Source organism: Myxine glutinosa, chromosome 1 (assembly GCF_964187855.1).
Source record: "Myxine glutinosa chromosome 1, kmMyxGlut1.1, whole genome shotgun sequence".
In the NCBI taxonomy this organism is placed as follows: Eukaryota; Metazoa; Chordata; class Myxini; order Myxiniformes; family Myxinidae; genus Myxine; species Myxine glutinosa.
In genome coordinates, this window is record NC_136261.1 from 112,694,004 (window position 1) to 112,719,066 (window position 25,063).

At 41.7% G+C, this 25,063-nt stretch overlaps 1 protein-coding gene across 2 annotated transcripts in view; it reads right to left on the minus strand.

Moving 5' to 3' along the window:
- LOC137427534 (alpha-N-acetylgalactosaminide alpha-2,6-sialyltransferase 2-like) overlaps positions 1–25,063 on the minus strand; it is a 139,193-nt gene that overhangs the window by 41,295 nt on the left and 72,835 nt on the right. The window contains exons 4-5 of one of the 2 annotated variants that reach the window (XM_068117107.2): positions 24,821–25,028; positions 12,602–12,740 (exon numbers count right to left, since the gene is read on the minus strand). In XM_068117107.2, coding sequence (XP_067973208.2) covers positions 12,602–12,740; positions 24,821–25,028 — 347 coding nt within the window. Of the gene's footprint in view, positions 1–9,360; positions 12,575–12,601; positions 12,741–24,820; positions 25,029–25,063 lie in introns of those variants that run through there. The other variant, XM_078776238.1, reaches the window with a different exon arrangement.

Here is a 25,063-nt window from a genome sequence, read left to right on the forward strand (position 1 = left end):
ATTGGGAAAAAAATGATTATGTGGAAGCCTGCAAGTCTTACCAAAAGGTGTGTGAAAGCAACGGTAATAAAGATCCTATTTTGGATATGGTTGCGTTTCAAAAACTTTATACAATCTACGCCATTGATCTGAGTTCTCAAAAGGAAACTACAAAGATACTTCTCTAATAGAGTGGATACGTCTCTATACATTGAAAGGGAGGAGAATGAAGAAGTTGATGTATATTGTTTGCTTTTGGAAGAAACAGAATTGCAGATTAATACAGATAATGGTGTTATGATTAATATCACATAGATTTTTCTAATAAATAAATGAGTGCTAAAGAACCAACTGGGGTATATGTTAATGAAATCAATCTTAATAAATTAACATCATGTATTCAAAATCAAAAGCCTTGTATTATTAATGTTAATACAATTCGAAGAAAAGGAGCAAAAATAATTGATGTTTTACTCACAAGAGAGTAGGTGAAAACACGAAATGATACTGGATCACTTACATTTAAAATATCAAAACCTATGTTGAAGAAATATTCAACAAGGGAAACGAGTGGAGGATTTCTCCCATTTCTAATTCCTTTATTTGCTGGTTTAAGTGCAGCAGGAGCATGGACGGGCGGTATTTCAGCAGCGGTAAAAACTGCTAACGAAAAGAAGGCACAACTAAAAGCTCAAAAAGAATTGGAAAGTCATAACAAGGAGTTGGAGAAACAAATTAGTGGAAGTGGTGTAATTGTAGATTTTGCTGAAAAGCTTGAAAGCCTGCCTGATAAAGGGAGATCATTAGTTGGAGATATGCTTTCTTCTATCGCACAGGTGGGTGTTAAACTAACTAAAAGGGGTAATGGATTATATCTTTCTCATAAATAAATGGATAAATGGTTTAAACAATTTGGAAAAAATGCATCAAATATAGAACTTGTTAAATATTGTAAAAAACTAAAAATTGATAATGTGGTTATTTGTATGAGAGATTAATTAACAAAGTTGTCCAAGAATACAAAGAATATTATTATGAATTTAGACACACAGAATGGTTCTCATTGGGTTTGTATTCATAATAGTCAGGATAAATATTATTTTGATAGTTATGGTATTCCACCACCTGTTGAAGTAATAAAATTCTTACAGATTGGTGTTTATCAAACATTTCAAGTTCAAGACATTAATTCTAAATGTTGTGGTCAATTATGTTTATATGTATTATTTCAACTCAACAATAATGAAAATTTTTATGATATCATTTTTAATCTAATATAAATGACTTATGTTGGAAAATATGGTTCTATCTTTGGATAATCCCCTCAGGATATTGATTTATCGATTTATTACACAAAGGCATAGGCTGAACGACAAAAATATAATATAACAAAAAATATTAATGTGAAAAATACTTATAAATTAACCAATTATCGAAGCCCTACAGGTGCGAATGACTTAATTAGATTCAGTGATTTCTCACAATATTTATCTTTAAATAAAACAGCACGTTTTGTTAAACAAGTAAAATTTACAACCACAACACCTGGATATATCTGACCTTTCCTCATTAAATTTAACTATCAGCTTACAATTGAATTTTATAAAGAAGGACATATAGTTAATATGCGAATAGATAAATGGGGGTATGATATGTCTGATTGAGGCTATAATTGGTCCTTTTCAATAAACTTAGAAGACCTACATGATTTTAATCAGTCTCGTAAAGAAGAATATTATCTGCTAGGGTGAGGATAAGGAGTTATGTGGAAGTACAATTAGCAAACAACAAATACATGATTTCAAGAATAGAAAATTATATGACAGCAAAACAATAGTTTATATGACAAAGAAGGAAGGTAATGAGATACATATACAAAGTCATGGAATACAAACCGATTTGGTAGTGGGAAGATGGGGTGGTATTACCTGTCATAATATTAATCTCACATATATTTCTGATACATAAATGGCAGGAAGAAGACTACAAGAGAATTATAATTTTTGTATTCAGGGATACCTACAAGAAAAGGGTGCTCGGTTTTACATACCTTATGAATTGGAACATATACATGGGAATTTTGTAATTAAGAACTGGCCTTATACTGATATTGCTAAACCCACAAATGGAGACTTGATTAAAATATTGAATAAAAATCAACTTCTCAAAGTTATGAAATATAAAACTCTTTTAGAAATCATCAACAAATCGTATTGGTATCCTATTATGAGAAAAATAATTATAGATACAAGGATATCTTAAAATCCAGATGAATATATGTATAATATTATATGGGGAGATGGTTCACGGGTAGCAAGGGATGAGGAAGGAGTTGAAGAAGAGAGGGAGAAAAGAGAGAAGGAGGAAAGAGAGAAAAGAGAGAAGGAAGAGAGTGAGAAAAAGGAGAGGGAAAAAAGAGAGAAGGAGGAAAAGGAGGAAAGAGAGAGGGAGGAAAAATATAAAAAGATGGAAATCAGTCAGATTAATAAAAGATTGAAGGTATTACAGCAAATAAATCAAACTCAATGCACTGAGTAGGAAAATAAAGAAATGAAAAGTCTAATGGAAATATTATTTTCAAGAATAACGACGTCAATGTCTTCACTTTCAGAGAGGAGATTTAAACGAGAAAATGGGGATAAAGAAGAAGAAGAAGGAATAGATTATGTGGTTGATGATGTTGGTGTTATTGACTTGAGTTAGTTTTATTTGTAAATAAATGGAGGAGAGAGTGAAGGCATTCCTCAGGATTCTTTATGTTTTAAAAATTAAGATAGAAATGTATATGTTGAAAACCAAAAAGGTTTTAGTACTCTGTAGGAATTTTTCAGATAAATAAATGAGTTATTGTGTTAAGTGTAAAAAGAAAACTAATACGAAAAATATATCGTATGTTAAAGGTAAAAATAATAGAGTTTATGAAAAGGGAATATGTTTAGTGTGTGGCTCTAAAAAGTGTCAATTCATTTCTAAGCATAAAAGTGGGGGAGATATACAAAAGTTTTTGTCAGGGAGCAAATTTACAACAACTGGAATTCCAGGGGAATTACACCTTCCAGGGTATTCTTTCTGTGGTCCAGGAACAAACTTGGATAAAAGATTAGATGAGGCTGACAATCCTAAACCTTGGTCTAAACCTCTAAATAGGGTTGATGAAGTGTGTATGAAGCATGATATTGCTTATGGGAATACCGATACATTAAAGGGAAAACATGAAGCCGATAGAGAAATGTTGTAAAATTTGTCTTTGATACGAAATCCAACGTTGAGAGAGAAAGTTGATAGGTTTATCGTGAAAAAATTGATAAGTGCTAAATTGAAACTTGGTCTTGGTTATTCACCCTCAAAAAACTATTGGGCTCTAATGATGTCATCAAGACTGAGGAGCTTTTGGCTAATGAATTACATAAAGCTATAATCATAGAGTTTAAAAGAAGGAAAGTTTATTCTAAAGGCACCGACCACATTTGGTCCGCTGATTTAATCGAACTAAATAATGATAAGGGGTATAAGTGTGGGGCTTGAGATCCCCCTCCCCCTTTTATGCTTGTTACCGTTTGACCAATTACCAAGTATAACCAATTATATGTTTTGTTTTGATTGATTGATTTCTGTATCCTTTTAATACTTTGTTCTTTTCATATCCTTTGGAAACTTATTATATCCTTATAAAGAAGTATATGCTTTATGAAGCCAGGCCCTGTGATGGCATAATCCTTTACTTTGTGGAAAACCACCTGTTCCCCCTTCCATGGCCTTGGTCGCAACTGTTATCTTTCTAGCCTTCCAGTGAGGCTTTTGCCAATCTCCTTTATGTTGGCACATTTACGACTGTCCACTCCCTCCATACTTTCCCAACCAAAGGACTTATGTTACATTACTTTGTTTGTAAGGCCTTTTAAAGGATTATATATACTTTGTGTGACTTTATGCCTTGATAATGGCATGTTCTCTTTTACTGTCGAAATCCAGCTTGTGTTCTCATACTGTGGTCTCGGCTGCAGCTGTTATACTCCTCCACTCCTCCAAGTTCTCCAAGTTCTCAATATTCTCCTTGTTGACAGCTTCATGGCTGTCCACTCCTTATAGTCTAGTAGGAAGACTAGGTCCCTCTGCACCCCCCGGAGATATACTTCTAATCAGTGTTTCTAGATTGGAAAAAATGTGTAGAAAATGACTAGCTATGGCCCCAAGCTGAAAAAATGTCCCACATACCATTTTTATGCAAATTACTGCTGCAAATTTTATGCAAAATTATGCAAATTTTATGCAAATTTTTGATGAGGAGTAGAGTTGAGGGGTCTTTGAGGGCTTCATCGAGGTGCTCTCGGTTGCAAGACTGGGTCATTCTGAGAAGCACAGCAGGGTCAGAGATCATGATGTTCTCCTCCTCAGTGAATCTCTCCATCAACAGCCTCTCCATTGCCTCACACACTGTTTTGAGGCAAAAGAGGGACTTTGCGTAGGCCTTTCCACTGAGAACACCTTTGAGAGATCCACTTGTTACTAGTTGTGCCTCAAAGAGAATCTCTGCATATCCAGAACCACGCATCTTGTGTCCAGTGAGCATCCCGATGTAGTTCATGGATGTGTGGAAGGGTCCAATCGTTACTACATGACTAGCAAATTCATTTGGCCAGCGCCAGATGATGGGAAGGGCTTTCATGCAGACACCCAGATCAAATGTATTCAGGACCCATCTCTGACCCACCTCAGCAGTTGCTGCCTCGGAACGCTTCAGTAGCTCACGAACAACTGCGTTGTCTGTGATCGGTTGGTGGATAGGCGTGCAGTAGTCGACTGTTGATTTGCTGGGTGGGGGAGAACCAGTTGCAGAGGTGAAACCCCCTAGCCCAGGCACAGGCTGCAGGCCATTGCCATGCCATGCAGGCACCAGGCACAGACCGATCACAGACAACGCAGTTGTTCGTGAGCTACTGAAGCGTTCCGAGGCAGCAACTGCTGAGGTGGGTCAGAGATGGGTCCTGAATACATTTGATCTGGGTGTCTGCATGAAAGCCCTTCCCATCATCTGGCGCTGGCCAAATGAATTTGCTAGTCATGTAGTAACGATTGGACCCTTCCACACATCCATGAACTACATCGGGATGCTCACTGGACACAAGATGCGTGGTTCTGGATATGCAGAGATTCTCTTTGAGGCACAACTAGTAACAAGTGGATCTCTCAAAGGTGTTCTCAGTGGAAAGGCCTACGCAAAGTCCCTCTTTTGCCTCAAAACAGTGTGTGAGGCAATGGAGAGGCTGTTGATGGAGAGATTCACTGAGGAGGAGAACATCATGATCTCTGACCCTGCTGTGCTTCTCAGAATGACCCAGTCTTGCAACCGAGAGCACCTCGATGAAGCCCTCAAAGACCCCTCAACTCTACTCCTCATCAAAAATTTGCATAAAATTTGCATAATTTTGCATAAAATTTGCAGCAGTAATTTGCATAAAAATGGTATGTGGGACATTTTTTCAGCTTGGGGCCATAGCTAGTCATTTTCTACACATTTTTTCCAATCTAGAAACACTGATTAGAAGTATATCTCCGGGGGGTGCAGGGGGACCTAGTCTTCCTACTAGACTATTATCTCCTTATACTTTCCCTTCAAGCCTCAATGATTCTCCCTTCAAGCTTCAATGATTATGTTGCCATCATGCTGCCTCATACTGGCCATAGACTTATTAGGGCATAACCCTTGCCTGGCCTCGAACTTCCTTAAACCGGAAGGGACTATTGTGGGGGCCACCTGTTCACCCCTTGTCTCCTGTCTCCTATCCTGATGTTAAACCACACCTCTATATTTCATATATATAATGAAGCCCTGATCGAACCTTTTTAGAGCATCTTGTTGTAGAGTTGATCCTTTTGTGAGCTTCTGTCCGACATCGTGCTTTCCACAGCCTGTGTATGACGTGTCTAATAAATATATCAGTTGTTCCTTCTCTGAGTCTCGAGTTCTAAGTCTCCAACCCATCATAAGTATGCTTTAACCGTTATTGATTTGAGGTGTAGATACGTATGCTTGGGTTGTTCCTTTGAAAAACAAAAGGGGTAATACTCTTGTGTTAGCTTTCAGTGGAATATTTAGTAAAAGCAAAAGGAAACCAAAGAAGTTATGGACTGATGAGGGAACAGAGTTCTATAACAAAATATTCATGAAATTTCTTAAGGGGGGGGGGGGGGGGGTGTTAAATTATACAGCACCTTTAATGAAGGGAAGGCAGTTGTTATTGAGCATTTTAATCGCACTTTGAAAGAGAGACTATATTAAAAATTCACACAACTCGGTTCTCAACAATGGGTACATTTAATTCAGGATATTGTAGATAATTACAATAATACATTTCATTCATCAACAAAATCAAAACCATCGGAAACATTTACAAAATTAGAATATGAAAAGGAGATTAATTTGAGAAAGCCCAAGTTCAAAGTTGGTGATATCTTACTATAATTCACCAAATGTCCGTCTGTCTGTTCGAAGGTACCGTAAAAACTGCTGAACCGATCACAAAGATATTTTGGGTGGGTAATCCTGGGAGTAAAATAGGCTATTTAGTTTTCCCAATTTCAGCTTTGGTCTCCAGCATTCTCAGGTTTGGATTCCCGCATAACATTTGCGTTCGCATAACGTTCATTGTGACGATGTTCTCATTGTGATGATCTTACTATAATTCACCAAATGTCCGTCTGTTCGAAGGTACCGTAAAAACTGCTGAACCGATCGCAAAGATATTTTTGGTGGGTAATCCTGGGATCTCCAGGAGTAAAATATGCTATTTAGTTTTCCCAATTTCAGCTTTGGTCTCCAGCATTCCCAGGTTTGAACTCCCACATAACATTTGCGTTCGCATATCGTTCATTGTGACGTTGTTCTCATTGTGACGATGTTGTGACGATGTATGTGTTCACGGTAGTGTTTGACATGACGGTGTGAACGTAATTTCGTAATGTTTTTCGTTTCGTAATCCTTTAATGAACGTTTAATATTTAATGAACGTTTAATATTTAATGAACGTTTAATGTTTAATGAACATTTAATGTTTAATGAACGTTTAATGTTTAATGAACGTTTAATGTTTAATGAACGTTTAATGTTTAATTAACGTTTAATGCCCTTCGATGTCCGGGGCCGCACGCGCTACACTGGACGGGCCAGCGTTTACCTTGCCCTTCGCAGTCAGGCTCGGGTAAACCGCTGAGCCCCATCCGTGATGTGGACTGGGGCTTGAGATAGTGTCCCACGAACGAGGAATTCCCAGTAAGCGCGAGTCATCAGCTCGCGTTGATTAAGTCCCTGCCCTTTGTACACACCGCCCGTCGCTACTACGGTTTGATGAGATCCTCGGATCAGCCCCTGCACAGATATGAACAGTGATGTGGCTTTTATTGAAATTCTAAAGATACTGTTTAGATTTTGATGATTTGCGTGTGATATGATTCAATGGATGTTTATATGAATCGTTTAAAAAAATTTAAAACCTTCAATTTCTGATATTTTGCCTTTTCATTTGGGTTCCCAATTGAAGCCCCTCCCATAGGGTGGGTATCGTTGCTAGTTGTAAGAATATACAGATGGAAAAGACATTTTGAGAAAGGTTATGCAAAGAGATGGACTAATGAATTATTTTAAATCGTTGATGTAATGGATACAGTCCCTTGGACTTACAAATTATATGATATGAATGGGGAAGAAATCTTGGGATCATTTTATTCACAGGAATTACAAAAGACACAAGTAAGCAGATAATACCCTTGAAAGCAATGGGCTGGCGCTTCACAATCCTCCACACTATGAACACTCGAAGACTGGGGTCTATAATAGGGGGTATCTGCTTTTCCTCACCCTAAACCAAGACCAAAGCAAATTATACCCTTGAAAGCAATGGGCTGGCGCTTCACAATCCTCTACTATACACCGCTGTGGGCACTCGAGGACCAGGTCCGGGGTGTATAATAGGGGGTGTATGCTTTGGTTTTGGTTTAGGGTGAGGAAAACTGAACCCTAACCCCCACATTAAAATACGAATTTCATTGTGTATCCATCATCCATCTAAACAACTGTATCCATTACATCAACGATTTAAAAAAGTTCTTAACTCCATCTCCTTGTATATAAACCTTCCAATTCTGTTCATCTTTTTCCAACTTAAAAAAAATGATAATACAAGATAAATGAGTCTGCGAGGTATAACATTCATTCAAAAATTCACCTTACATCCAGAACCCTAACTCTAACCCTAACCCAACCCTAACCCAACCCCAACCCTAACCCTCACATTCAAAATCCCAACCCCAACCCTAACATAAACTTCTTCTTTTTTTTCTTCTTTTTTTAATACGTATTTCAATATTTTTTTTTCTCTTCTACCCATTCTGTCTTCCAAGACTTTCAAGTTTGAAGAAGTAGAAATGGGGAGGAAGAATTTTCCTGCATTTTCTTCCTCAAACTCTCTTGATATTGCTGAAATATATGTAAAAAAATATTGGTTATCTAATATTGAATTAAATAACATATATATAAGTTAATTTATTTTCAATCAACTGATCTTACCTTAAATCAAGCGCCATTAAACAAATAACATTGTTCATTGCTTTAGAATCCAAAGAGTCTCCAAGATGGACCCCACAGGTAGAGTCTCCAAAATAAAAACAACTTTCCAAGTTCCCAAGGTATAACCACATTCCTGTTGAGCCTCCAAGATAGGTATCACATTGTGAGCCATCAAAACAAAACCCCCATTCTGAGTCTCCAAAAATATAACCATCTTTCCAAGTCTCCAAGGTAGAACCACAATTTTCAGAAATATTGGGGGTTTCCGTGATGAGTCTCACATAGTATAACTGCGGACCATCAGGGAAAACGCCCGTTTCCCAATTTTTTAGGGTTTCTGTGATGAGTCTCACATAGTATAACTGCAGAGTATCAGGGAGAACTCCAGTTTCCCAATTTTCAGAAATTTGTGGGTCTCCAATGTAAAACTTGTATTCTGGCTCATCAAAGTAGAACGTGTTTAGTGGGTTTTGTTTTGATCATTCACAATAAGTATCATCATGGTAGAACTCTTTTTCAGGATTTTGTGGATATCCAAGGTATAACTCTTTGGCTGGGTCATCAAGGTAGAACTCGTTCTGTGGGTCTTGGTTGTTCAAAATGTCTTCAAACAAATCAATAACTTCATCCCAAGTTGTGTTAAAAGTAGTATTTTAATTTTGTATCTCAGATACAATTTCCTGTGAGAGAAAATAACAATGTATTAATTTAATACAATATTATTATTTGTATAAATCAAGCTCTATGAATACTAAAATAAACTTTGCTAACTCTTACACGATTCTCATCTAAAAAAAAAAAAAAAAAAAAAAACTTACCTCCATTGATAAGAGGTTCGAGTCCAGTTCATCAATCTGAAGGTTGAGCTCCACACAGGTAGTAGGACCCCAAGGTAGATCGCAATCTTCCCACTCAAGCTGTGGCAAGTAGTCCAATCTCAAGAGAGCAGGAAGTCAATTTTTAAAAAGCCTGCGCTGGAACCCTTTATATAAGAATGGGTTGTGCGTGTCATTTCCTGTGGAAATTCCCTGGGCATGCCTGGACATGTCTTAACTGGAAATGATGTGATGGAAATTCCCTGAAAATGATATAATGTCTTTATTGAAAATGATACAATGGTGGAGAGTTTATAAAGTGGGCGAGACTTAACAAAGTGGGTGACGCTTAGCAATACGTAGGCGGAGCTTAGCAAAAGTGGGCGGGGCTTAACAAAAAGTGGGCGGGGCTTCGGAGTGGGTTGGGTGAGGTCATTAAGAGAAGTATATCATTTCATATTAGCTCAAGATGGTGATTGTTCTTTTAAGAGAATTAAGCTATTACCTAAAAATGAAACACAAATATTTGTTGGGCCTCTGTACGAGTATAATGAAAAATGGGGAGCGTTAATAAGCTAAATGCAGACCATTGACTTCAATGTGTTTTAATAGTAGGTAAATGGGCTTAGAAAAAGAGGAAAAAGGGGTGATTTAGTGCGTTTCCATGCGCTTTCCCCCATTCACTTACATGTTAAATAGAGTGTGTCCCAGAACCAACATTTATCCTCTACTTGAGTCCCTCCACACACAACTACAAAAAGGGCATAACTCTGAAAAATTGACGAAACACCCTGAAACTCGAACTTGTTTTGTAACTTATAATAATGGCATGTCCCAAGTTTCAGTTGTATACAGTATGTTAAAAGGTATGGTAAAAAAAAGTCTGAAAAGCCACAGGTGGGATGGATGGAATTGCAACATAGGAGCGCCTCCTCCTGTAGAATATATCAGTGATAATTATGATGTCATGGGTCACATGGTACGGACGCCATCTTGGAAAAACCCTTGCACCTCTATGTCTCCGAAACCGCTCAATGGAAAAAAATTAAGCATGGGTCATTGTCAAGTACTCCCCAAAAGGAATAAGATATGTTAATGATGATGTCATCGGTGTCTTCATTAGGACGTCATAATTCGACAAGTACAACGCTTGATCCAATCAGTATGAAATTTTTATTTTCTCTGCAACTGTTGGTCCGATGAATACGAAATTTTCAGCATAGGAGAGCCTCATCCTGTACCATTTTTAATGATAATTATGACGTCATAGGTCACGTGGTACAGGTGCCATCTTGGAAAAAACAAAAAAGGTTGCACCTCTATAATCTCCAAAACCGCTCCATGGAAGAAATTGAAACGTGGCTCATTGTAAAGAACTCTGCATGGTGAATAAGTGTTGTTAATGATGACGTCATTGTTCCCTTAATTATGACGTCATAATTCGACAAGTACAATGCTTAGTCCGATCAGTTTGAAATTTATTGAGTGTGATCTACGCAACAATTAAATTGGAGAATGTAAATTTATGATGTCATTGATCACGTGGTCTGGCAGCCATATTGGATCAAAAAAAAAACCTTAAACAGAACAGTTGGCTCGCACCAAGTTGACTGCATGGGGTAAGTATTCTACGAATACCATTTAGTTTCTCTCATGATCTTAAATGGTCAGGGTGGGAGAAGACCCCGATTCTCTCTCTGTAAATTCTGTATGTATGGCATAGCGCCACTCACGGTGGGAGTGGGGTGTTACAAGTAATACCACAACACATCAATGCTGGGGGAATTAACCCATCAGTAATTCTGGGGGAATTAACCCATCCATAAGGACAGATTCTTCACTAGTCAAAATCAATTTTCGACCTTTTCACTTTTGATCCTCACATGAAAAAAAAAATTACTATGAAGGAGCAAATTCAGCATCCATGATTGGCAAAATTGCATATGTGACCACTTGTATTTCTTCATCAATAGTGGAACCACATGACAATACCTGTGTTTCACAGCAAACTGTGTACAATATAGAGCTGCCTCTGCAGAAATTACTGGGAAATTAGATAAATGTATCTGATGCTTGGTGCTGCGTATGCAGCCTGTGTGTCTGCTTGGCTGCATAATTTTCTGGGGGCGCGTCTGTGCCGCTAATGCAATATGCCCCATTACCAGTAAGCTGGTACTCATTTTGCCAATCTCATAAGGATGACAGGCTGAGTCAACCCACTTGGTGTTAATTCAACCGCATGCCAGGGGCTCAAACTCAGGACTCTAAGATCTCAAACCAGCCACCTTAACTGTTAAACCAACACCATGCTTATTTGGTGCATTAATGGTGTGTAAATCATATGAGAAAATATAATGTATAAAAATGTGTAAAAATAAAATCGTAAGTGAAAAACAATGTAATAATGAAAATATCTGGCAATTCTCCGTTTTTTAAACCTCCCTTTTTCTCTTTAAAGAAAGCTGTTGTGCTCAGGAAGCCAAAGCTCAAATAAAGAAATTGTGTGATTCAATTGAGGTAGAAGGAAAATTCAACCATGAATGTGAAAAGGATTGTGAGAAAAATAGAAGGCTTCTATCAAAGTTTGTTCACATGTCTATATTGTGATTCTCATTTCTTCTCTTCTGCCCTTTATAAGGGATGAGGTCAAATGGCTATATACCAATATTAATATAAACAAGTAGAGATACATTCAAAGTACACCGCCCACATGCCAAATAAATAAATAACATCCTCCAGCACGGCATTGCCGGGGCACCTCAGGCACCCGGGAATACCACTGTGCAGCTCATAGAGACTGTATTGGGAGGGAGAGGTGTACAATAATTGATTGATTAATTACACAATTAAAATCAATAAATAATAATCGTAAAATAACAAACCAGTGTTTCATCCGAAGCTGTAACTTTTTGAAAAATAATTAAATGTCATTAATCGGGGAAAAAAAAAAAATTGGTTAATTGACTAATCAATAAATATAATTAATCGATTGATTGATTAATCAATAAATCAAAAATATCCTCTTTAGCCACATCACTTAATCACTGTCGTGTCCAAATATCAGCTTCCTAGCTCAAAGGATGGCTGAGATATTGCCCGGACAAGCAAAAAACAAGAAAACAAACAAGAAAGAAACCGGAGTGAAAACTGAGTACTCCCTTTCAGCGCGCATCACTGCCGAGCGCCTGGGAATGGAATACAAAAGGAGCGGCTTCCAATAATCATAATAGCAAGGAAACCTCACATTACTCATTGGTGGACCACGAAATCCTTGGCCTCGGTAGCCAGCAAGTGAGTTGAACATCGTGTTCATGGAGACGACGAAAAAAGATGTACGATTCCCAACGTCAGACTCATAGCCTTTGATTATTGCACCATTCATTCTGCAGAGTAGAAAGACAGGTGAATGCAGTATAACATTCATGGGCCTACCTATGAAGTTCATTCTAGCATTTAATATATCAGAACTGAAACTCCAAACCTATCAACATTGTCTGTATACTATTATACATTTTAGCCATGTGCTTACATTTGGAAAACCCGACAAGTAGCAAAACTCAGACTCAACTTTGCATTATCTTTTCTCAGGCTTTCAATATGTCTGCCAAGCTGACCGGATAGCTCCAGAGTTCATTCCCAGTTCATCTGCAAACTTTAATCCTGAGGCTTTGCAGGCAGGATGTTGCCTCAATGATCACTCAGTCTGCAGGTGAAACTAGCTGTCCTGTCTGCTAGCATTCACTGGCCACATTTGACAAAGACTCCATGCTAACTTTTGAAAAGAGTTGACTATTGCGTGCTGGTAGCCTGGATAAATTCTAAGTTCCTGGGCTGATCTACAGGGTACTACCCGACTTCCGCACCATCCGTCAGAATTGACCGTGCCTCACAGGCATTTTATATCAAATTTGTGACTGAATCATTATAAATGTTGTTTGAGAGACGTATTTGCCAATTTGAGGTAGGGTACCTAATTTTAAGCTGCCTAGCTAGTCTCGGTTGATTCCCAATTCACGAAGAGTGGACAAATTATTGATGGCACTCTGAACAAATTACAAATATATGTCACCTACAGTCGAATGACCTTTAAAATTGGTATGAGTTACCATGTCTGCTTTGTGGCTTCATCAGCAAGGCCAACAACATGAAATGCAGAGCTTATAAAGTATCCTCTAGGTCTAGACTATAGAGTCTACAAGCAGGAATACCCCGCGTTGCCCGGTTATGTTCTAATCCTGCTGGCATTTTAAAGAAATCAATTTGTCTTTTTTCCATTTTTTTGTGGGTGTCTAAAACACTTTCCTACACCCACTAAAGAAAATGTATATTCAGTATTATAACATTACACACACACACTCTAATCGGGGATAATTTAATATTACTTTTCACATAGCTACAAAGGCTCAGGCACCATAGAGCGATTTTTTTTAATCCCCCAAAAAATCTAACTTTTCTTTTTCAAAATTTTCTATTTTTTCTTGCCTAAGACACTTCCCGGCACCCACTGATGAACCTCTGAGAGTTCGACAAAGATCCGTTCAGCCATGTCTGAGGTAAATGGCGATACAGATTGACAAACGCAACTCTTATAGTCTCTTATACTGTTGGACGTCACAAACTTAAAGGGTCCCAGGAAACAAAGTGTTTTTTTTTTGTTTTTTTTGTATACTGAATCGAGGCCCGTGAAAGAGCTAACATTTACTTCACAAACAAATCAACCAGACACACAAAATATATAAAAAGAGGGAGCGGAAGACAAGATGGGGAGAGAAGGGGAAGCACACAAACACAACATTTGAGAGCAGGGAGATGTGTGGGAGGGAAAGGGCTTGGGGGGAGGAGGCGTGGGAAGGGGGGGGGGGGGGGTGGGAGAAGTATAAAACACAAGGACACCAAGGACTTCCAGGACAGAAGTTGGTCTTTCAAAAAAGTGGCATTGGGGTGAAATTAGCGGGGTAGAAAAGATCAAGGTTTTGGATGGGGGAAGATAAGAGATGGTGGTGAACAGCTGTTTTAAAGACATGGAGGGTGGAGTGGGATTGAAGAGAGTGAGGGAGTTTGTTCCAGAGGCGGGAGAAAAGAGGAATGAAGGAGTGAAGGTGAGCAGAGAGTCTTGATTTTGGCAGTTTAACCATAAGAGGGTTGCAGGTAGATCTTGTGCGACCTGTAGGAATATTTGGTGGACAGAGCCCAGAGAGAGCTGGGGGGGGGCAAGGCCAGAGAGGAGTCGGTAGAAGACGGAAAGACCACCAACCTGCCTGCGGTGAGTGAGTGAGAGGCCCTGGAGTTAGCTTCATTGCGGGAGATTCCAATGATTCTGAATGCTTTGGTTTCAACAGCGTGAAGACGAGCTAGGTGTGAGGCAGGAGCACCAGCCCAGAGGGGAGAGCAGTATTCCATTGAGCTGCGGATGAAAGCCTTGTATGTGGTGAGGAGCTCAGGTGTGCCAAGGAAGGACTTCGCACGACGGAGGATGCCCAGTCGGCGACTGGCTTTGGAGGCCAGATTTGAAATGTGGTTTTCCCAGGAAAGATCATGGCAGATAGTGAGACCCAAAAGCTTGAGTGACAGAACTTCTTGGAGAGGATTATTCAGAAAGTGGATGGGAGGGTTGTCCAGTCGGTCTTTTCAGAGAGACATCGTAAGAGTGTGAGATTTGTCAGGATTGAAAGACATGTTCCACTTGTTTGCCCAGTCTGTGATTTTGTCCAGGTCTGCAGAGAGTGAGGAGGCTGCAGACTGCCGATCTGAGGGATGAGGAATGGAGCGACAGAGAGTAGAGTCATCAGCAAAGAGAGAGAGGCGATTTTCAAGAGAGTCAGAGAGATCATTGATGAAGACCAGAAAAAGCACAGGACCCAGAACACTGCCTTGGGGAACTCCAGCCTGAACAGGAAGAGGAGATGAGAGAAACCCATTCAGGGCCACACATTGACTACGACTAGAGAGGAAGTCCGCCAGCCATGCGTGGAGATTTCCATGGATACAAAAAGAGGAGAGTTTGGTGAGCAGAGCGGGGTGCCAGACCGTATCGAAGGCACGTGATATGTCAAGGGAGACAGCTCTAATTTCCTGTTTGGCATTGAGGACCTCCATCCAATTTTGAGAAAGCAGAAGCAGCATGTCCAGAGTAGAGTGACCAGGTCTGAAACCAAATTGATGATCAGAGATCAAGCCATTGGAGAAGAGGAAAGATTTCATATCTGAAGCAATGATGGATTCCATGACTTTGCTGATAATTGGGAGAAGGCTGATTGGTCTGTAGTTGCTGGGATCTGTTTTTGCACCTTTTTGTGCAGGATGCCTCGGTTGTATAGAATGAATAACTCGTCTGGCTGGTGCAGGCTCATGTTGATGACAAGGAGCCTCAATGAAAAACTATCAATCTTGAAAAGATCTCTCTCAAGACAACCACCTCATGGAGAAAGGAGCAACCTCAGCCTTTTAACCAGCAGTGCTAGACACGTCACACATGCTACAGTCAAAAGAACTGAAATAATGGCAATTGGTACTGCAGGGTATGAGGGTTGGTGAGACTGTCGTGATGCTGTTGTATGCAAGCTTCTGATAACTCCATATCCTTTCACACTTTCTGGCATGCACCCTTAATTTTAAGTTTCCTTTCTTTGGTATTCAGTGGCCCATGCCCAAGTAGTTTTCTGGTTTATTCTATGAGTGAAAACAATGTGTGGCATATTTTCCCATAACTTCTCCCTTCAGGCTGGGGTTCTTCAAGGTAGCGTCATAAGACCTACATTACTCTTGATCTATATTAATGATATTATCTTGTCCGTGCCGATGAAGACCGGTCTCGGACAGATTAGCTAATCGAACTTAACACTCCAAGGCGTTCAGTCAAAAATGACGGTGGTCTTTACACGCGAGGGAAAGGAGAATGAAGAACTTAGCTTCACGGGCCCCACCGGCCATCTTCAAACCTGTGATGATTAATTCAACCGACATGGATTTAAAATGCACAAAAAATACCGGCTTTATTGAAGAAATGCCGGCGAACAAAATGACACACGGCAAAATACGATTCCTAAATGGAGCGCTCCCATACGGACCCAAATACACACAAAGGGTGAAATAAAGGTAAAAATAAATGTGTGTGTGTTTTTAGGTACTTAGCTCTGAGCATCTCCTGAACCCCCTCGGGAATCGTCAAAACTCCCGTGTCCTTGGCAGGAACAGCACAGGCCGCTGTACACAGTTCGCTCGCGGGAAACGCAGGCCTCGGTCTGAAGTTCGCCCCTCCTCACCATTGTCAAAACCTCTAATGTCCCTAGCATGAGAGTGCTATGAACTGTGACTACACAGCACCAATGTTCCAACGCAAGAGAAGGGAAAATGTCGGAACACGACCATTTGTTGAGACTGTCCCACTGCAAGAGAGCTTATTGGCGACTGTCCACCTCCAGATCCAGAAACCGAGAGAAAGCCAAGAATGTCAAGAAAAAAAAATGTCGGCCCTCCAACTCCTATGTACTCAAGGCTCTGACGTCATCCGACGCCGCCCGTGCCTGCTCCTATCAGCCAGTCCCTCGCTTCATTGTTCAGCCAATCTCACTAATCACTGCTCTCTGGGGTGTGGCCTCACAGACCTGTCTGCTCTTGTGACCACCCGTCGGAAAAACGGAAACAAAAAAAAATTGAAAAAATTACCAAATCTCAGCTTATTCCACACAGAAATCCAAAAATGACCCGGACAATATTATTGGCACCTTTTAGAAGTTGTGATAAATAATTAGATTTCAAGCAGATGATTATCCTTTACTCTGGAATTGAACTCGCCTGTGGGGAGTTGCAGGTGCCTGCAATTTAAAAATCACTCATTCACCCAGTTTGAATGGAGAAAAGGAGTCATTCGGCTGTTTTGTGTCACTGTGTGTACCGCAATGAGCATGGAGAAAAGAAAGAAAAGCCAGAGAATTGCCTGAGGAGGTCAGACACAAGATTGTAGCTAAGCATGGACAATCTGAAAGCTACAAGTCCATCTCCAGAGACCTTGATATTCCTGTGTCCACCATAATGTTATCAGAAACTTTAAGGCCCATGGAACTTTTGCCCTCCTCCCTGGACATGGCCGCAAGAGAAAACTTGATCGAAGATTGCAGTGAAGGATTGCTTGAATGGTGGAGAAAGCACCTCGATTAACTGCCAAACAGGCTCAAGCTGATTTTCAGACACAAGGTACGACAGTTTCAACTCGCGCCATCCGTCGCCAACTCAATGAAAGGGGGTTCTCTGGTAGGAGACCCAGGAGGACCCCACTGCTGAGAGAGAGACATAAAAAAATCCCGACTGGAGTTTTCCAAAACACACCTGAACAAGCCAAAATCCTTCTGGGAGAATGTCCTGTGGATGTACAGTCACATGAAAAAGTAAGCAGCTGTCCACGCTCTCCACGCTATCGAAGTTAAGTAATTGTTCCCATTTGTATTTTCGTCAAAACTGTATTTATTTGATGGTGTGTGTACCGACAGTGGGTCAAAAGGAAAATTCTCGGTGTAAATCTTTCATACCTGTACAGAAAATCGTGTTAATTCGTTTCGTGTCTTTTGAGGCCTTGTACCATGTCCTACCTTGAGGCTTTGTTTTTCTCTCAGCGGTCCGTCAATTGTGCTCCAATAACTTTCGTTCTCTGTTTTCCCAGGCTTTTCACCCCTTAACCTACTTCCTTGTTTAAAATCTCAACTCAAAAAAAACAAAAAAAACATTTCCTTCTCTGTTCTTATTCGTTGTTCTTATTCGTTTATTCGTTGTTCTTATTCGTTCGTTCGTTCTTCGACCACGTATTTCTCCCCAATTTCCCCAGATAGTTTTCACTGTTAAACTTTAAAATGTTTAAACTTTCCCCTGAAGTGCCGTATTCTGTCGTATATTATAACACCTTTTTCTTCTTCTTCTTTAAAAGGTTGCTTTCGACTTGCTCACCAAATCTATTCATCCCAAAAAAAAATTCCATCTCTTACAGTTCCTCTTTTCTACATTCCCTCAACTCTCCTGCACTCCATCCCCCTCCAGCATCCTTAAACGTATTTTTAACTCAAAGGTCACAAGAAACTCATTTTGCAATAAATGTTCGTTTCCAATAATTAATCGTACACTTTCCAAAATGCAATCTCACCCCTCCCCTCCAAATCTTCCCCATCACCCCTCCCCTCCAAAACTTCCCCATCACCCCTCCCCCCCAAATAATCCCCATCACCCATCCCTTTTTTCTTTTTTTTCTTTTTTGTATACTGAATCGAGGCTCGTGAAAGAGCTAACATTTATTTCACAAACAAATCAACCAGACAAACAAAACATACAAAAAGAGGGAGCGGAAGACAAGATGGGGAGAGAAGGGGAAGCACACAAACACAACATTTGAGAGCAGGGAGAAGTGTGGGAGGGAGAGGGCTTGGGGGGAGGAGGCGTGGGAAGGGGGGGGGGGAGAGGTATAAAACACAAGGGGACCAAGGACTTCCAGGACAGAAGTTGGTATTTCAAAAAAAAAAAAAGTGTAGGATTTTGGGTGAAATTGGCGGGGGTAGAAAAGATCAAGGTTTTGGATGGGGGAAGATAAGACATGGTGGTGAACAGCTGTTTTAAAGACCTGGAGGGTGGAGTGGGATTGAAGAGAGTGAGGGAGTTTGTTCCAGAGGCAGGAGAAAAGAGGAATGAAGGAGTGAATGTGGGCAGAAAGTCTTGATTTTGGCAGTTTAACCATAAGAGGGTTGCAGACAGATCTTGTGCGACCTGTAGGAATATTTGCGGGACAGAGCCCAGAGAGAGCTGGGGAGGCAAGGCCAGAGAGGAGTCGGTAGAAGACGGAAAGACCACCAACCTGCCTGCGGGGAGTGAGTGAAAGGCCCTTGGAGTGAGCTTCATCGCGGGAGATTCCAATGATTCTGAAGAATCTTCTGAAGAATCCCTTTCAAATCTTCCCTCTTGCCCCTCCCCTCCAAATCCTCCCCATCACCCTTTCCTTTCAAATCTCCCCCCTTGCCCGTTCCCTCCTATACTCCCCCCACACCCCTCCCCTCCTAGACTCCCCCTCGCCCCTCCCCTCCTGGACTCCCCCCTCAACCCTCCCCTCCAAATCTCCCCATCTCCCATCCCTTTCAAATCCCTCCCCTAGTCCCTTCCCTCCTAAACTCCCCCCTAACCCCTCCCCCATAAACTCCCCCCTCGCCCCTCCCCTTCAAATCTCCCCACCCTCATTTCTTCTCCATTTCCCCCCTCTCAGCGCTCCTCCTCAAAGCGTCCTCCCCGTTTCTTCCCCCTTCCAACTCTCACCTCCATCTCCCCCAACCTTCTGCCTTGCTCTTCCCCCTCCTCAAATAACACCTCATTATGCCTCACTCAATCACCATGAAATCTTTTGTCCGCCCCATCCTTCCCTTTCTCCGAGCTATTCTGAAATCTCTGACACACCTTCAACAGCTCTCCCTACCGCTTCCTCCTCTTCAACATCCTACCCTACCCCTCCTCCCCCCTGTTCTGTATCCGATGCTCCCCCTTCCTCTTCATTAATGGTATGGACCTCAAACATCTGGGGCCTTCATTCAAACTTATCTGATCTCTCCATACAGGTTGCTTCTGACAAACCAGACGTGATCTGCTTAACAGAAACTTTCCTTCTTCATGATGTCTCTGATTCCTTACCATCTCTCCCGGGTTACTCCCTCCTCCGGTATGATGGACCTGAGCCTCGTTCTGGAGGTGGGGTTGCTATCTTTATCAAAAACTCTCTTTCTCACTTGCCCTGCACTGCCCTCTCTCCACCTCACCCCCAGGAATACCTCTGGCTAAGGCTTCCCCTTCGCTCCCACCTCTTGTTCATATGTGTGTTGTACCGTCCACCAAACAGTGATGACTCCATCTACATCTCGCTGTCTGATAATATGGATCAACTTCTATCTACTCATCCCAACTCTCTCTTCCTCATATGTGGTGATTTCAATTGTCACCATGCCAGTTGGCTGGGTGTGGGTACCTCTCTCACCAGCCATGGCTCCTCAGGAAAGGACTTCTGCGACTCACTGGGACTGACACAATCTGTCAATTTCCCGACCCAGATCTCAGTCAACAGAGCATCTTCTCTTCTGGACTTGGTTATGACTAACTTCCCTGTAAATGTCTGCTGCTCTTCTTCTGCTCCAATCGGCTCATCTGATCATGTGCTTGTTAAAGTGGACATCTCTCTGACCATTCTCAGGGAGCCTCCTCAGTGTCGACGAGTTTGGCATTTCACTCAGGCCAACTGGCATGGTCTTCAAGCAGCCATCAATCATCTGGACTGGTCTCCCATCTCTACCACCACTGACATCAACTCATCCTGGGAATTCTTCCAAAGTAAAAGGCTCTCTCTCATGCACAGATTTATCCCATCTCGTCTTCAGTTGTCATACCCTTCCTCTCGTCCATGGTACATGGAATCTTGTGATGAGGCTGTTGCCCAGAAACAACTTGCCTTCGTCTCCTGGAAAGCAAATCCAACGGAAGGAAATCTCATTTCCTTTCACAAAGCCCAAAAGAAGTGTGTGTCCACCCTCAGGGGAGCCAGGAAACAATATCTCTCCATTCTCAAGACCGAACTCTCTTATCTGTCTCCCTCTTCCAAATCCTGGTGGCGTCTGGTCAAATCTGTTTCTGATGTTTGTTCCCCCTCCATGCCCTCCCTTACCTCAAACGGCTACACAGCTGACTCCGCACGTGAAAAAGCTGAATGCCTCAACTCTGTGTTTGCCTCTAAATATTGTGTCCCAAACCCATCCCTCTCTGTACCCACCGTACCCAGTCGTACCCAGCTGCTCCTGGAATCTGTGTCCTTTCCTCCTGACAAGGTGGAAAAGTTTCTGTCAACCCTCGACTCTGATTCTGCAACTGGACCTGACGGCATCAGCCCACGGGTCCTAAAATCCTGTTCTTCCACTCTTTCATTCCCTCTCTCTGTTCTCTTCACCCTCTATTTTGCTCAAGGTCATCTGCCGTCTGCTTGGAAATCAGCCAACATCACCGCTTTACACAAAAAGGTGCAAAAACAGATCCCAGCAACTACAGACCAATCAGCCTACTCCCAATTATCAGCAAAGTCAAGGAATCCATCATTGCTTTGGATATGAAATCTTTCCTCTTTTCCAATGGCTTGATCTCTGATCATCAATTTGATTTCAGACCAGGTCACTCTACTCTGGACATGCTACTTCTGCTGTCTCAAAATGGATGGAGGTCCTCAATGCCAAACAGGAAATTAGAGCTGTCTCCCTCGACATATCACATGCCTTCGATACGGTCTGGCACCACGCTCTGCTCACCAAACTCTCCTCCTTTCGTATCCATGGAAAACTCCACGCATGGCTGGCGGACTTCCTCTCTCGTCGTAGTCAACATGTGGAGCTGAATGGGTTTCTCTCATCTCCTCTTCCTGTTCAGGCTGGAGCTCCCCAAGCCAGTATTCTAGGCCCTGTGCTTTTTCTGGTCTTCATCAATGATCTCTGGACATGTCAATATTTGATCTTCATTTAGACAGTATCTATAGATAAAGGTGATCTAATTGAACAAAAAACAATGGAAAATTGACTTTGCAATAATTTATTCAACAAAAAATTGTTGCACAGCATGCACAATTGCATGTACAGCTCGTTTCAAATCCCCCCACAACATCTCGATGGGATTTAGATCCGGGCTTAGACTTGGCCATTCCAGAACCCTCCATTTCTTTCTTTTCAGCCATTCCTTGGTGGATTTACTGGTATCTTTCGGGTCTTGTCATGTTGCAAGGTCCATCTGCGGTTGAGCTTCAACTTTCTGACAGATGGCCTCACATTATCCTCAAGCACCCTCTGGTACAATGAAGAATTCATAGTGGATTATATGATGGTGAGCTGCCCAGGCCCTGATGCAGCAAAGCTGCCCCAAACCATAATATTTCCACCACCATGCTTTACAGTTGGTATCAGATTATTGTGGTCAAATGCTGTCTTTGGTTTTTGCCCAACATGTCTTCTGGTACTGTGGTGAAATAGCTCTACCTTCGACTCATCTGTCCAGAGCACATTGTTCCAGAAGTGCTGGTCTTTGCCTAGGTGTTCATTGGCAAGCTTTAGTCTTGCCCTGATGTTCTTTCTGGACAGCAAAGGTTTCCTCCTGGCACACCCCCCATGTAGATCAAATTTTGCAGCCTCTTTCTAATGGTAGACTCGTGCAATTTGACATCAACAGTGGCATGAGCTACCTGTAGGTCCCGTGATGACATTCTGAGGTTCTTAGAGACTTTCAGCATCTTGCGGTCTGCTCTCGGCCTGAACTTGCTGGGGCGGCCTGGCCTGAACAAGTTGGCAGTTGTTTGGAATCTTCTCCACTTGTAGATGATCTTTCGGACAGTCGAATGATTGATTTCAAATTGTTTGGAGGTCTTTTTAAATCCCTTCGCAGACTCGTAGGCATCTATAACCTTCTTTCTGAAGGCCTCAGAGAGCTCTTTTGATCTAGGCATGGTGACGCCGCACACTTCAACAACAAAGAGCAAACCAAACGAAATGTCTGAGGTTTAAATAAGACAGGTTCCTCCAAGATCCTCTCTCATGATGTTCTAATCATTTGCACCTGAGCTGGTGCACCTGATTCTAATTTTAGGTATGTGAAGTAGTGATAAATGTCGGGGTGTATTTACTTTTTCTACATGCGAAACTTGCATTTATGTTTATTTAATTTATACTGTTCTCCCCTCTGGGCCGGTGCTCCTGCCTCACACCGAGCTCGGCTTCACGCTGTTGAAACCAAAGCTTTCAGAATTATTGGAATCTCCCGCGATGAAGCTATCTCTGAGGGCCTTTCACTCACTCACCGCAGGCAGGTAGGTGGTCTTTCTGTCTTCTACCGACTCCTCTCCGGCCTTGCACCCCCAGCTCTCTCTGTGCTCTGTCCCCCAAATATTCCTACAGGTCGCACAAGATCTGCCAGCAACCCTCTGATGGTTAAACTGCCGAAATCTCGGCTCTCTGCTCACCTTCACTCTTTCATTCCTCTTTTCTCCCGCCTCTGGAACAAACTCCCTCACTCCCTTCAATCCCACTCCTCCCTCCAGGTCTTTAAAACAGCTGTTCACCACCATCTCTTATCTTCCCCCATCCAAAACCTTGATCTTTTCTACCCCCGCTAATTCACCCCAGATCCACCTTGTTTGAAATTCCAACTTCTTTCCTGGAAGTCCTGGCAGTGTCCATATGTTTTATACCTCTCCCACCGCCCCCTTCCCATGCCCCCCCCCCCCCAAAGCCCTCGCCCTCTCTCAGATCTCTCGATGTCTCCATGTCTCTCGGTCCCTGCTCTCAAATGTTGTGTTTGTGTCCTTCCCCCTCTCTCCCAATCTTGTCTACCGCTCCCGATGTTATATGTTTTATGTCGGTTTGTCTTTCTGTGTGATTAATGTTCGCTCTTTCACGAGCCTCGATCTTGTATACAAAAAAAAAAAAAAAAAAAATACAATGGACTACAAAATGTAAATGTTTTGGGGTGTATTACTTTTTCACGTGACTGTATGTGACCAAATTAGAGCTTGATGGTAAAGCACATCATCTCTATGTTTACAGAAAACAAAATGAAGCCTTCAAAGAAAAGAACACCTTCCCTCCAGTCAAAGATGGAGAAGGTTCAGTGATGTTTTGTGGTTGCTGTGCTGCCACTGGCACTGGGTGCGTTGAATGTGTGCACGGCATCATGAAATCAGGAGATTACCAAGGTATTTTGGAGCACAATGCTGAACCCAGTGTCAGAAAGCTGGGTCTCTGTCAAAGGTCATGGGGCTTGCAGCAGGAAAATGACCCCAAATGCACTTTTAAAAGCACCCAGGAATGGTTCAAGACAAAATGCTGGACTGTTCTGAAGTGGCCAGCAATGAGTCCAGATCTATATCCCATTGAACACTTACGGGGAGATCTGAAAACAGCAGTTGGGAGAAGGTACCCTTCAAATCTGGGAGAACTGGAGCAGTTTGCACAAGAAGAGTGGCCCAAACTACCAGTAGAGAGGTGTAGGGAGCTCAATCATGGCTATAGGAAGAGCTTGACTGCAGTTATTTTGTCCAAAGGTCGTGCTACCAAATATTTAGTCTCGGGGGTCAATAATTTTGTCAATGCCATTTCTTTTTATTTTCTGATTTAGAAGGATATATTAAGTTCTGAATCAAAAACAAAGGTTCTGTAATATTAACAGTGAAATATAGAATTGTGGAGACCAAATACTTTCGTCAATTTCAACTTTTTTTGGAGAAATTTGGGAGTTATTTGAAAAAAGTGCAAGGGTGCCAACAATTTTGGCCACGACTGTATGTGCAAGCTTATCAAGGAGCCTTAGACACAGTAGAACACTAAGGCAAGCGGTTTGCTCTCCCACATGAAACCCAATCGCTAAGCACAAATCTCCAATAACTAGAACTAGATGAATGCCACCCACATGCGATGCCATGTTCTACCTGAACACATAGTCATGAGCATCGATGTTGTGACCCTGGTCAGCTCCACGCAGAATTCCCCCATTTCCCACCACGGCACAGCGCACACATGCGGTGCTAGGGGGTGCACCTCTCGACGAGCCTTCCGAGCTCCACTCCTTTCCATGCCATACATCAAACAGCACTTTGTTTTCTGGATTTTTCAGCAATGACAGGGTTTCATTGATATCTGCAAATGGTAATAAGAATTAACTATATTATTTT